General features: G+C 25.8%; 1 protein-coding gene across 1 annotated transcript; it reads right to left on the bottom strand.

Annotated features, from left to right (window-relative positions):
- Positions 1–1408: 1408 nt before the first annotated feature.
- EAE98_009832 (uncharacterized protein) lies at positions 1409–3012 on the bottom strand (the record flags this gene model as incomplete). Its single annotated transcript, XM_038957453.1, has 3 exons — positions 1409–1522; positions 1575–2465; positions 2521–3012. The coding sequence occupies 3 exons, from the start codon at positions 3010–3012 to the stop codon at positions 1409–1411; spliced, it is 1497 nt and encodes a 498-aa protein (XP_038806161.1).
- Positions 3013–16550: the final 13538 nt, after the last annotated feature.

Below are 16550 nucleotides of genomic sequence, written 5' to 3' on the forward strand. Positions count from 1 at the left end.
CGGCCAAACGAGCATGATGATTCCCTCAGATCTGGGTAGGTGACCTATTTTGGATGTGTTGGTTTTGCATGGCTTGCGGTTTTTGTACAATCTTGAAGATTTGCAAGAGGCATCGATATAGATACCAATCTCTACATACATTTATCAACTTTCTTCTTGGCGATCGTTGCACCACAACGACTTGAGTACTTAGCAGTCACTATCGAAACTTAGTTATACCGGTACGTCAACAAGAGCACATATCGGTTGAAGGTAGAGAAAAGTATTTGAATTCAGACTTTTCATGGTGGACTAAAGTATTGCCATCGGTCAAAACTACCTACGTGAGGTTAGTAAGTTACCCCAGAAAAGGTTATTCGATTAGTGTTATAGCTCTCATGTTATATCTCCTCGTAACTTTCCTTGCGGGGTTTATAGAAAGATCTCAATGCGAGGGTTCCGAAGACCATACATAGTACATACAGACCTTCGCTAGCAAGATTATGTAAGATTTACTACATAACGTCGACATCAACACCCAAATTTCGGACCTCATCACCCTATCTATATATTGAATATCAAGAGGCGGTTGATTACACCTTGATATAAAATAACAATAATATAGAATCATTAGCATCCTCCCCCATATTCTCTAATTAGGCTAATTGCGTCATATCTCAAACTCCGAAAATGTTAAATACCTGTTAAATGAACAGCGTCATGTGAACCTGTTGTTGACCCTTCATTTGTATTTGAACTTGGCTAGTAAGAAAAGATCAGCAATGCCCAAACCCTTGGGAACATCATTAATGGTACTAGCTTTTACTTGTTGAACAATTGGCAGATTGGCAGGCTAGCAAGGAGGCACAGAGGAAATAGTCGCACACGCACGCTTATCTTATACGCTTTACAGATGCCGTCTTGGTCCAACAACTATACGAGTAGATGTCCGCATGTATCTCTTGGTCGAGCATTAAACAAATACTCTCGTAATGATTGCCGACGCCTTGACTCGTGCTAATGTTAGTTTTATTCGGCGATAAACGGAATTGATTGCGCCTCAAATCTCACTAATCTCACTAGTATTCAAATCATAGGTCAACTGGTGCTCCCCGAGTTCGAGGTTCTGGAATTCTTCTCTGATAATTGGTACAAAAATGCGGTGTATTTACCGCATTTTACTGCTAGTGTACATATTTGATACGAATGCTTGACCCCTCCGGACATTATCCAGAATCCGAACCATAATCGTATATTCATCCTTCGCGCATAAACGTATGTCGTTCCGAAAGGTCAGTGATAACTAATTGTATTTCTATCCAATAAAAGATGTCCCTATCTCATATCGGTTGTCGAATTCACGGGCCCTTCCAGGATATCTCTATAAGCATACGGGAGAACTGTAGTTGAGAGACAATGTGTAACTTTCTCAACTAAAGTCGTCCTCTTCGTTACTTTCTGCGCTGGGATCATCATGTTTCGCATCAACTGCCACTGATGTCAGAAGTTTAGAAATACTTGAGACTTTGGAAAGATTCGATATCTATGAGCACTATTAGCATATCTAGAAGACAAAATTCACAAACACAACAGACCTCTTCATTGATAGCCCCATAAGCCACCCCTAACACGTCAGTCTCTATCTGTCTCAACTCTAATGCATTAGCTTGAGTATTGGGGTCGACCGTCTCCCCGTCCAATAATATTTCCACTATTTCTTCGCTTGCTTGAAGACGCTCTAGTTGCAATTCAATCCTATCTCGCATCAAATTCAATGCTCGAAACTTGAGAATATCCTCGCGTTCGTGACCACTGATTAATCTCTCAAATTGATCGGTAGATTCTGTGACGTCTACATCTTGCCAGAAAACTTTCAATGATTGAGAGCCATCGACTCTTTGCACAGTTTTGAACTCCAAGCCGTCTTCTTCGTTCAAACACGCAAAGTAAACAAATGGACAATCCCATGAAGTTTCTCCGTTCGAATGGCCAAAGATACGAACGGATGGACGTTTTCCAAATGCAGCAACCTTCGCTACACGCAAAGGGTCAGTTGCTATTGGCTCTACCTCCAAAATCAATGATGTCAAGGGAACTTCTGCATCGATGAAACCATAATTGAAGAGATTCTCGGCATCACTCTTAACTCCATAACTAATGGTTATTTCACTTCCTTCATCCAAGAGTATATCTGGTACAAGGACAAGTAAGGCATTGCCATTCGACGTGTGTTCCCAATGTGCATTGGGTGTGAATGAGTGATTGACCATGTCAAGAACAGGCACCATCACTTCTTCACCATTTTCTATTTCTAGACTTCTTGATCTGTACCAAGCATCGACTAGTATCCAGTCTGACAGTAGTAATGGTTGTAATGGACCATCTTCTTTCCACCAACACGAGTGACACCACGGTATTTGTATGGTCTTCTCATGCAAATTTTCGAAATCTCGTGATAACGCGACCATCTTATTAGCAAGAGAATTCTGAAAAAATAATTAGCAAGTCCCACAGTGGCAATCAGTGTTCACTTTATCATACTTCTAGAGACGTCCCACTCAAAAGAGTTTTCTCTTCTTCAGTCCACATTGTTGGAACTGGAATTTTCTCTGGTAAAAATCGTACATACTCTGACCACGGATTGTTCACCCCGATGTTGAGGGCAATTTCTGGCTGTACATTCGTATTATTCCTTGCAATAGTCATCTGCAGCAATAAGAATAACTTGGCATCTTCTCTAATCGACTTTCCCCCAACTGCTTCTCTCAACTGTTTGAAATGAGAATCTACCCTCTCCATCTCTAACAGAAAATCTCTACCTAGGATAAGGTCACTAGGGATGTCGAGTAATGTGGGCAGATCATGCGCATCCACCGAGCTCAACGTTTTTGTAGTGATAATACCATTTGGAAGGCTGGTGTTTTCTCCTTGTAGACATATCTTAGATGAGGAAACAACTGTATCGAGGAAATCTACATTGTTCAACTTGCACCAGGCAGGTAAGGAAGAAAGAGGAAGAGGAGCAAAACGCATTTTCGCCAGATGTGTATTTAACGCAGTGGTGAAGTTATTTGATATCAATTTACTTGAATATCTTTCATTCGATTTCTGAAACAATGAAGGACAATAGTTTAGTGCTTGTTTGTTTGTTATAGTATTGCATTTTCCATCATTAAGGTGTTCCTGCCGCCAAAATATTAATTGTTCTGCCAGAAGGCGGTGAAATGATATGTTCCTATTCCTCTACTCCAGACTGGGACGATTGATCGACTCTCCGCCGCTCATCATTTTCGACGAGACCTCGTAGGTAGAAGGTATTCAACACCGTCTATATCGATCAGCTATCATTAAATTCTCCTACTGATACATCTCATTATGCATCCAATCATCCCAACCTCCTCATCCAAGCTCATCCAGCATCTCTACTCCCAAAACACGATAATCTACCGTATTCTTTTGGAATATTGGCAATGCACTAGTAAGGATTAGTATTTTTAGGGCCAATTAGAGGCCTTTTATAGGCTCGTGGGTTAGGGTTATTGAGTAATTACTAATCAATATTTTCAACCTCATCTTCGCCCCCTCTTTTTTTTAATTATATTATTAATATCAATAAAATCGAATTTTATTAATAAAAGCTTTATAAATTCATTAATATAAATTACCCAAAAAATCTCCTTCTAATAATTAATATAATCTGATTTATAAATATTAAAATCTGAAATATATAATTATTTGATTTAATATATATAATAAATATCAATACAAATTTTATTATAACAAATAAACTCTTTTCAAAAACTAAAATTTATAAACTATCAATACAAACTCCTGAATCACCAAATATCAGACTTGAAATAACTCTATACTCTAAGAACAATTAATATCACTATAATTGAATTTATATATACTCTCTTCTATCTATTAAATACTAATTAAAACATAAAACCAATATTTATATATATATAATATCGATTTAGATTATAAATAAAAAAACAAAAATAATTTTAAATAATCTACTAAATAAACAAAAGAATATAGATCCTAAAATACTAAACACTCCTTTACACATTCATCTAATCATTTACTATCACCACCAAAACACTTTACCTATATATACTATATTTAAAAACATAATCACAATATTAATTCATTACCTCTATAACAATCCTATTAACAAGCTAATTAACATATAGAAAACCCTAAATAAATAATATATTATACTATAAATAAAATTGAAGTATATAAAAAATATAATATTAATAAATTAGAAAAGGAATAGAAAATAAAATATAATTTAGAGAATTATATCAAAAAGAAATCTAATTTCAATCTTAATTCTAATAAAAAGTATTAAATTAAAAGATTAAATTATATATTTCAAATTTAAATCTTTATTTATAACTCTTGATTTCTTAAAAGCTTTATTTTTAATATTTATATTACATCCTCTTTTAATAATAAAACTAAAAATTCTGGTTTTTTATTATTATTTAAACTTTTAATTTTTAATTAATTTAATATATTTTTAAGCTCAAATATAATATATCTATTATAATTAGAAATAATTATTATTTTATTATTATTTTAATATATTAATATATTATTATTAAATATTAATACATACTAATATATATTAATATCTTAATCTTATATATTCTAATCCTTTATCTTTAAATTAATAATAAAATATTCTTTAATCTTTAATAAATAATTCTTTATACTATTATATACTAAATTCAAATCTATATTCTAAAAAAAGTATTTTATTATTTTAATTTTAGTTTTTTTGATATATAAATAATTCTATATTATTTTTATTACTTATATAATCATAATATACTTTTTAAAAATATTTCAATTAATTTCATTTCTTCACTCTTACATTATACATTTTATCTATATCTCAATTACCTTTTATAAAAACTCTTTAAAAAGTTTATTTATATATATATCAAAAAATTATAATATACCTGTACAACCTAATAATATCATAATAATACAAATATCATACTCTTTTAAAAGAACTAGAATAATAGATATTTTATAAAAAGTAGTATAATCGAAAACTAAAAGAAATAGGTTTTCCAATTTAATACTAATAAAAAATACTAGTTCATTTTTAATAAAAAATAATAATAATTTCTTATTATTATATACAGATTTATTGAAATATACAATAATTCCTAATACATACTCTTCTTTTTCAAGCTCTTCAATTCTACCCCCCTTTTCCATAAATATCCCATAAAATATAAACTTAAAAGGAATTCTGCCCACTCCATTAGCAAATATATATAATATTAGAATAGCTTAACATTTATCCCACCCACTACAATCTAATTTGCCTAATACTTCTTTCACCCCTTTAGTATTATAAATTCTACCCACAATATATTCAAAAGGAATAAATATTTCATTGAAATTCATAATCATACTCTCTTTAAATCGATTCTTCCTTACTTTATTATATATTAATTAATAAATCAAATAAGAATCAATACATAAAGGATAGGGATATTGAATATCCTCAACTTCCATTAACTCTTATAACTCTTTTTGAATAAATATTATAGAAATAAAAAAAGAAAGAAAAGGAGAATCGATATTTTAGAACTTTCTTTGAATAAAGTATAAGAAATTAAATACATATCAAATATATTCTATAGATAGTTTTGATACCTATTAGAGAATATATAAATTAATATATTATATAATATTTTAAAGCTATATTAATCAAATTAAAGAGATAATACTATATAAATAATATATTAAAAAGATATCTCTTTTCTTTTCAAAAAGTCTCTAAACTACCCCTCAGAAAAGGTAAATAAGGTTTCGCATTCAGAATTAACTTCTTTCCAAAATCTCCTAAAATGATATTTAAACCATACCTATCAAATAAACTTGCCTAAAACTCTAGCTTCTAAAAAGTATACATATAATTAATCTTCAAACTCAGATTAATAAAGCTTATAATAATACTATATACCTCTAGCATCTCTTTTAAAACTTATTATAATATCTTTATCTCGAATTCAATTATATCAAGGAGGTAATAGCTTATATCTAATAGTCACTTTGATCTGGGAATAAGTATGTAGAGTAATAATAAACTAGATTGACTTGAGGTATAATCCTAATGATTATATCTGCTTTATATATTCTAATTGAACAAGGTATTCGTTTAATTAGATATATAGGGTACACAAATGAAATAAATGAAATAATATTAGTAATCATGAAAATGAGTACTTTAAAGGAATACCAGGATTAGTGTTTGTAAGGTTACATTATATAGTGAATTTCGTGATACACCCCCCAGATTGCTAGATGCTTTGATGGTTATACCAAATGATCTGTATAGTAAATAAACGAAAAATTCTTAGATAGTAAATAATATAAATATTGATAAGCATTTTATTCGAATAGTTATTGTGAATTTATTTATCGGGCAGGCTTATTTATCAAACAAAGGAATGTAAGGTATATAAATATATAGAGTTTTTTATAAAAGAAAAGAATAAGTTGTATTGTTTATTTAAGTAATTTGTGAGAAAATAATAATATTAGAGTAAGGAAATTAATCCTTTAAATTGATGTATGTTAGGAGGTTTGAGTTATATTAATTGTTATTAGCTAGGTATTTGTATTAATTGATTTGATTGATTTGTATATATAATGCTTTTATAGCAGCAATAGAATTAAATAGAAACCAATAGATTTTAAGGGATATAATAAATCGAAATAATTATAAAAAGAAAACAGTTTTTCTTTTTTAATCTTTATATTCGATAGTTTAATATATTCTTTAAATATACTTTTTCTTTTCAGAAAGTTCTTTGATTTTATTGATATTTCTGATTGATATATAACTATCTTTTTGTATAATATACCAAAAAATAATATTTAATCTAATAAATTAAATATTTAGCGTATTTCTATTTAATTATTATTTTCTATTAAGATTCAATTATTTTTTAACAAAAGAATTTTACAAATAAAGCCTTTTTTTGATGAATTTCAATAAAATCTCAATAATAACTTTTTGAAAAAGATTGAAATTGTTTGTGATTGTTGGGCTAAAGCAAATAAATATTGTATAATAATTATTTCTATAGAACACAGTGATTTCTTTATCGATAGTATAAACAAAGATTATCTTTTCAACCTTTTTTCCAATAATAAGAATTCTTTATTGAAAATCCCTTCCTTTTCGAATAAATCCATTCTCATATTTAAATCAAGTAAGCTCTAGATATCTATTCGCAAAGCTTATAGTAAATATAAGCAAAAAGGTTCTAGATATAATTTTAGAAATAAGGGTATACAAAACTCTATTCTCTATACGGAGTATATTTGTTCTCTTCTCTCTGATTATTATAAGGAGTATAGCAAATATTTCAAATGAAGAAATGCTTCTTTTTTTTGGTACTGGAAGTGTATTATATATATTTATACATCTCTCCTAATGTATTTGAGACTTTTGGCTATCCGATTATTGGAACTTTGTGATTCTAAGTTTGTAATGCTTTTTGAAAAGATATATTTTAATTTTTTTATATTATTATAATTTACTAATATACTCTTTAAAGGATTATTCCAAATCAGAAATCAGCTTGTATTGCAATAACAATTATATTAGTAATAACTAAAAAGAATAACAAGTTTATTGATCTTAACTTTTTTTTATTATTAATATAAATTATATCTCTTCCCCCTACTTAATTATTACGATTATCCATTTGTCTATCCCCCTTATCAAAATTATTATCTCCTTTTTTGATTAAAAAACAAAGACTTTTTCCTGTTTCTAAATCCTTTACAACTAAGCATACAAAAATCAAAATACAGAGCCTTATAGCAAATTCAAAGGCTTAATTATAGTCTATTTATTCTGCTTCAAAAAATAAAGATAAGATAGTATTTGATATTAATAATGATAATAATTTTGATAATAAATATAATATTATTAACCAAAATAATATAATTAATTCTAGTAACAAACTAATTAATAAGAAAAAATAGATTGATTTGATAAATTTCGATTTCGAATATACTGAAAGAAAATATATACTGAAAGGAAAAGTTTCTATTTAATCTTATTAATTCTAATACTTATATTTTGTAGGTTTAAAAGGGATATAAAGTAATTAAATTTTTGTTATAATAAATTCTTAATTAATCTATCTATTATTATTTCTTTTATAAATAAATATATAAAATAAAAACTCCCCTTTGAATATTCCTAATATAATTATATATTCTATATATCAAAATATCTCAATTTAATAGTGATCCTTTCATTTTCTCTTACTATTAATCTAATTGTTTACTGATTATCATAAAAGATTATAACTAATTACTTGATTATAAGATTAATCTTCTTGAGGAATTATAATATAATTAATGTTTTTTTCGATATATATTTAATATCAAGTAATTTGGCTTTAATAATAAATATAATAATTGTATCTTGCCTTAAAGTTTTTTATATTATTAATTTATCAAACAATAAGATTATAAAACCTTGAGATAATCTTTGTAATTTTTTATTATCAGTAAATGAGATATCTGAAAAGAATAAAAACTATAAAATCTATTCTTAATTATATTTAATTGAGTAGTATTTTATGTTCTAGAGATACTATATACAATAATCAATTGCTTTTATATAATCCGAAGATAGGTTAATTAGAAAATAATTGAATTGCAAAACTATAAATATAATATCTACTTTAACTGTAATTATAGTGTATAGTACTAATTCTACCTTCTCTTAATAAATTCATATAAATGTAATAATTATAGTTTTATTATATTTTACAAATTCTATTATTAATAAAGGTATATATATATTATTATTATTGAAATTGAACTTTTTTGTAATCTTCTTAATATAAATATTATATACTAATCAAAATTTTCTTATTTTCTGATTATAAATAATCCAGATATTCAAAAACTACTTTATATTACCTAAATCTCTTAATTTATAGGTAGTCTTGATACTAAAGATAATGTTATTAATTATTGATACGTTCTTATAGTAATATATAATTTATATATTATTTATAAAGAATAATATCAAAACAATTTAATTTAGATTTGTGAAAAGATAGAGTTTCTCTTTATATTGATTTAAATCTAGATTTTTAAATATCTTATTAAAATCTTTGAATTATAATGTAAAGAAATCTTGGAGATTATATAATATATAATTAAAAACTATATATTTATTTGATTTCTTGAATTTATTTAATAAATAACAAATTATAGATATATCTAATAAATTCTTATAAGTATTAATAAATATATTAACAATATCAAATTACTTTGTTTTTAGGTTGTATTTTATTATTAGTATTATTATAATTCTGAATAATCTTTTGATAAATATTATAGTATAAATTGATTCAATAATATTCTTCACTTAAAGATTATTATGAATAATTAATCTTATTTAATATTGTATTAAGAATTTCTATTTATTATATTTATATATGAATACTTATTATAATAGTATCAAAATAATTAGTATATCTTGTATATTAATTTTATACTATATTTTACAATCTTTTAGATTATTGATTTCAATCTCATACTTATATTTAAATCATTTTCTCAAAAAATAATCCTTGAATTGGTAATAGTATTAAAATGGTTTAGATAATCTTAATAGATATAGATTGAATAGCTTTTTTAAGGCTCCTTTTTCAAATGTATTAGAAGAGCTTGGTTTTGTTTGTATAGCGAAGGTAATCACGTTGTATATAGTAATAAATGAATGGATATTCCTCTGTATATTCATATTTAAATAGTTAGACCAAAATATTGAATAGAAATCTTCGATATAGGAATTATTTTCTAGTAATAAGTTTGCAATAAGAGTATTTATAAATATATAATCATTTATAAAAGAATTGTTTTGTAATCTCTTTTGTTATTAGATTTGATAATAGTGATCTATAGATATATTGATATCAGAAGTTGTATTGTTAAAAGCAAAGAATTAATATTTAAATGGATTGAGAATTAAATAAGGGATTTCAATCTTTATAGTTTTTTGTTTTTTGAATTCTCGATTAAGAAGAAATAGAATTTCATTTTTCTTGAATTAATCAATTATATATATTGAAAAAGATAATCTTTTTAGTGATATTATTTCCTCTACAATATAAGCATTTATAGTATTAGTAGAATGAGTATCTGAATTGCTCTCATACTTCCTATATATAACTTAAATAGCACTATTAATATACTTATATTCTATATTTTCAGATTGATTATTATAATTACTTGATATCAGAATAAAACTTATAAATTTTTGTAATTAATTAGTAATAATTATTCGTTTTTGAATTTAGTTTTTTATTTCTAAGATTTCTTTAAAATACAGAACCTTGTGTATATTACTACTTTTGGTGTTTCTATATAAACTTCTACCCCCCAAAGATATTCTCGAGTTTTGCTTATATTGAAATATATCTGAAGTACATATAATAATATTAATAGAATTAATAATAATATATAAAAAAGTTATTATATTATCCTTTTAATCAATAATTATATTATCAATATCAATTGTCTATTAAATATCAAAAACTAATATAAATTGTTATAGCTTTTGATTTATATATATATTGATAATTTTGTTTAATTGATTTATTTTATATATCCTTTCCTTAAAGAAAATAATATTTTGAATAATAATAATTTATTTAAACTTGAATATCTAAATACAATAGATTAGGAAATCTGATATATATTTGATAAAATATCCAATATTTATTTTAGGATTAGTTTTATAAATTCTTTTATTTATATCTAATTCTTTTTCTTTATTCAAAAAGTATACCCTATACCCGTATCGATATATTCTATTCCAATTTGAATAGAGATTAATAATTAAATGATTTATAATTATTAGAACAAATAATTATAGATATTTATAGAATTAAATATTCAGTACTTTATTTAAGGATTTAAATAATTAAGTTTTGAAAAGATTAATATTATATAAATAAGTAACAGTTTGTACTACTTTAATTTATAAAAAATCAGGTATATCTATAGAGATTTATATTTTAATCTATTTAATAATTATCTTTTATCCTGCTCGTTTCAATTCATTATTTGATTTATATATATTTAATAGGAATAACTTAAATTCTATATCTTCAGTTTTGATTTAATTTTTGAATATAGTATTTCCTATAATACTAATAACTAAAGTATTATTATTCTATTTGATATAAACTATTAAAAGATTATATTTTCTGAATACTTAAACAAAGAAATTCTGGATTATATCGAATATTTCAAAATGAATCTTTTGATATAATAGAAAATTAAAGATTTTTTTATTAAATATATTTTTAATAACTAAAAACCAGAATATTTCTGTATATATATATAAGAAATTGAATAAATCCTATTATATTTTGTAAAAGGGATATAGTAATTGGGATTTATTAGGAGCTTGTAATATTATTTACTTTGTATATGTATATAAGTAATCAATATATTCAATTCTAGAGAGTTCTTTAATCTTTATATTTCTTATTAAGAAGATGAGATATTCGAAAGTTTTTTTATTCAAATATTTTGATTACTTATATCAAAGTTGTATAAAATCCTTTTAAAATTTAGATAAATCTTTTGATTAACGAAATAATCTTTTGATATTGAAATTGAGTGTGGGATATATCAAAAGATTTAGATTTATAGGTATTATATTTAGATTAATTAAATAGAAGGAAAATGGTTTGTATTTTAGGAGTAAGAGATTATCTTTATAAATATAATAAATAATAATATAATTATTTTTAAAATTGCTTTTTGTAATGTAGAATTTATTTCTAAAAATTATATTTCAGTATTTAAAAGTTTTGTTTTCGAAATAATATTAATCTAAAATCTAGAAATATATACAATATTAGAAAAAACTAGATTATCTTTTGAATCTTAAGATCTTTAAAGGATATTCTTGATTATACAAGTGCTTTATTCAACAATCTGTATTTTTGATATTCCTGTTTTAATGTAATCTGATATTAGTAAAGATATATATTCGTATTTATCAAAAAAATCGATATTATTAATAAAACATATTGTATTATTGTTATTTAATATAATACTGTTAAAAAGTTAATAGAGTAAATTAGAAATAATAATATAAATTCTATAACTAATAAAATCTTAAATAAGATAGATAATTATTCTTAATCCAAAATCTTGTAAATTATAGGATTGAAAATTATTACTTTTTGAATTGATTTATTCTTTTTATTTCTATACTTTATATATATTCAATTATTAATTGTCCTTAATTCTTTTTTATATATCATTATATTTCTTTTCTATTAATAAGATTGAATTCTGGAAATTATATTTCCTAATAAATACAAACTCTATTATTCAATATATCTTGAAATAATAACTCCTATTTGCTTTTCTATTCTTTTAATTAAATTCTGATTTGTAAGGATATTTGTATTAACTATTTACCTTTTTAAAACCTCTTTTTCAAATATTACTTTACTTTTCTTATAGATTGCTAGGATTCTATTTAGATTTAGAATTGATAATCGAGAGTATACTTTTGCCTTTAAGAATTAAAGAGTTTTAATAAACTAAACTATTAAAAATATTCCCAAATTATTTTAAAAAATAATTGGGAATTCCGAGTTGATTATTAGTTTTAATTTGAATAAGTATAGTGTTTGTTTAAATAAGGAGTATATATGTTTTTATAATTTATAAAAAATTGATGATTGTTAAGTTATTTTTCATTTTGATATAATATAATTTTATGGTTGTATAAGTTTTGGTTTATTTATTATATTACTTGATTGGATTAATTTGATTTATAATTGTTTATTAAAGAATATTTCGATATTCTTGAATAATAATAGATTTTGTAATTGTTGTAATAGGTGTAAGCTTATCTTGTAGTTTTTAAATAATTGTTTTGAGTGGTAAGATTTTAGTATTATTGTTTTCAAGAGTGAGTTCTATAAAGTGGGATATATTCATTATTTCTGTAATCCATTTGTAGATATTCTGATACGATTTATATATAATGTTGTATTTATCTCTCTAATATCAGTATTCTCTTTGAAGTATAGAGTGTTTGATTAAAATGTTTTGAAAGGTAATTGTTTTAGACTTTACAAACTTAAGTATTGGTTTTTTAGAAGATAGTGATAGAGTTATTTTAATATCTTCTTTTAAATTCTTCTATTGAGATTATTTATAGGTATCAAGATTAGAAAAATACTTTGCTTGATTATTCAAATTGTATTTTCTCATAAAATCGATGATCGTAATGAATTCAGGTGAGTTCTTGATAAGCCAATCTTCATTGTAAATATAAATCAATTAATAAAAAGTTTTTCTATTTTCTAAGGATTTTCCAAAACTAATTAAAATAATTGGAATAGATTTAAAATCAGATAGTTTGATATCCTTTCAAATACCTTTCGATATACAAAAGTATTATAGATTTAAAAACTATCTTGATCAATATCTACAAATAACAAATCAAATAACTTTTGAAGAATTGGATTTCGATATAATAAAATTATAAAAAGGTATAGGAGAAAGTATATATAAATCAGAGTAATCAAAAGATATATATATATAATGAGAATACAATATAAATGTCAATCGGGCTTATAACTATCAAGAAAATAATAGCTTATATCTAATAATCACTTTGATCTAGGAATAAATATATAAAATAATAATAAACTAGATTGACTTGAAATATAATCCTAATAATCATACCTGCTTTATATACCCTAATCGAACAAGGTACTCGTCTAATTAGATATATAGAGCACACAAATAAAATGAATAAAATAATATTAGTAATCATAAAAGTAAGTACTCCGAAGGAGTACCAGGATTAGTACTTGTAAGGTTACACTATACGGTGAATTCCGTGACAAATTATATATAGTCTTTAAAGGAATATTAAAATATACTCCTATCTCTTTATATATAGAATAACAATATTAATTAATTTGAAGTGTTTCTAAATTGAATATAGGAATTCAATAATAATAATGAAATATAATAATCTTTCATTTAATTCTTATAAATCTATAATATATAAAATATAATATAGAAAATAATAGAACCTATATTGATACTCTCTATTCGAAGGTTTTATTATATTTGCCTCTTTTTGTAGGTTTTATTGAATTTAGAAATAATATAGTAACATTTGTATCGATTTTATTTAATATACATCTACTAAATAATGAAAATATATTGAATAATAATTTTTATAATCAATTGATAAAATATAATTGATTTATTAATATAAATTGAATATATCAAGCAGAACTGGGAAAATGACTCAAATAAGGAGTTGATATTATATACGACTAAAATTAGAAAAAAGCCTCAACCTAATTGGTTTTAAATTAATCTTAAAGTATTAATCCTTACTAGCGCATTACCAATATTCCAAAAGAATACGGTATATCCCCTTAGGTGCGTTAAATGGGCTCCGAAGATAGTCTGTGCGATATACCTTGAATAATAAATCCTGATTGAATAGAATAGCTATTTTAATGGTTTTTTAGTTATACTATTTATAATATAAAATTTTGACTTTCGTTTTCGATTTTTTTAAATTTAAAAAAATTCTAGAGATTAGAAATTAGTATATAGTATTATATTCGAAATTTTAATATGAAAATAACATTAATTAATTTTTATATTAAAGATTGAGTTTAAATATTAGATTAAATCAAGGAATTCTGATGATATAATTAGTTGATACACCCCTGTTAAGCGACGGAGCCTATTTAATACACCTAAGGGGACTCTATATAATCGAAAAAAGCAGTACAAATTGAGTACAAATGAACCTAAATATAAGAACCTCAAAATTTCGAGGTCTAAATACCCGTATATAGGGGTTTCTCATATATATAATTTTAGTCTCAACATTTAGCCTTGTTTTATACCTTTAGCTTTGTTTTATATCTTTAGTCTTTCTATTTTTATTAAATTTATTATATGAGTTTATAAATTCATTATATAATAAATAAAAACTTAAACTACTACCACTAATTTTTATAAAAGTATTAAAAAAATTAAAATCATATACTCTTATATAAAAATATACTCATATAAATCAATTTTACCATACAAATTTTTTTAAGGTTAAAAAATATACTCATATAAAAAGGATTTCTATATAACCCCTGCCCGTATATTCAGGTTCATCTATACTCTTTCAAAGGACTTTTTTAATAGATTATAAATCTATTTCAAATCAAATGTTAAAATTTGAAAAAAGCAAAGAAAAATTTGAGTCTTCTTTGTATTGATTCTAAGTGGTTTCATTATTTAATATTATATCCAAAAGAGATCTTAGTTGTTGAAGGTCTTTCGAGTGATGGTCAATTTCCGCCTGTTTTTTTGCTTATGTAGAGGGGGATACCTGATATCAAACAACCTCAAGCTCAAATCCTTTCAATCAAGCACGTCACTCTACAACACTCTTCTCATAATGAATCGTCCAAAGAATGAAACGACAATCACTTCCCCCCGTCTAGTCTACCCCCCGTCGGCTCCCTTCACAGCAATACCCATGCACCTTTTCCCTCCCCCTTTACCAGTTCACTACCTAATCAATCTAATCCAAAATCATCTCATCCATCCCCAACTCCAAGCCTCTCAATAAGTGACCTTCCACGACGAGCCCAGCTCTACCCCTCATCAACAAGCCCGCCACTCCCTTAGCGTACTTCACCATTTCACAATTTTGGGCTCCACAACCATCATCACCCAACCGAACTCTTCGTCCAAGACAAAGCCACCCGCCCAGCCCTCAACGGGATCATCATGACGGAGAATCTCCTTCTCGCTAGGCCTTTCCTTCCCCGTTCCGCTTCCCATGCAGGACTCGGATTGAAATGCAGTGTCGCGTAGAAGATGACGAGATGTTGAGGTAGATGATGCCAATCAAGTAGAAAAAGAAATCATACGTATCTTCACAACTCTACTATATTGATTATCCCCCAGTGCTGCAATCAGGACTTTCCCCCCTACAGAACGAAGACCCAGATGTGAGGAATTCGTAGCCCTTTCCGAACGTCTTGCCATCGCACCTCAAATAAGGTTCCCTTCCCTCCTCACCCCTCCCAAGCCCAAGCCCAGGTCCAAGCCCAAGCCAAGCAATGCCATTCACAAGTCTAAGTTCACAATACCAGGCAGAAGCTTTAACACACATGAATTTCCGCTTTACCCGACTCTTGAATGACTTATCCCGCGATACTATATGCAATGTAACAGCACTGAATATGCCAAGAAAAATGACAGGGAGAAGATAATATAAGGTATGATAAGCGCAACAGGGTTAGTGACAATGGGGAATAGACGATGCGTGGAAATATAGACTATGATACAGAAACGACATTCAAATGGACGCGTGAGTAGTTTAAGATAATGATCAATAGTGTATGAACTAGACCAGTGCAAAGAGCAAGAATGCTTCAGGTCTGAGTGCTTCACTAACCATTGCAAGGTGCAACGGTCTACTCAGCATT

This window comes from Botrytis deweyae, assembly GCF_014898535.1.
Source record: "Botrytis deweyae strain B1 chromosome Unknown BDEW_031, whole genome shotgun sequence".
Lineage (NCBI taxonomy): Eukaryota > Fungi > Ascomycota > Leotiomycetes > Helotiales > Sclerotiniaceae > Botrytis > Botrytis deweyae.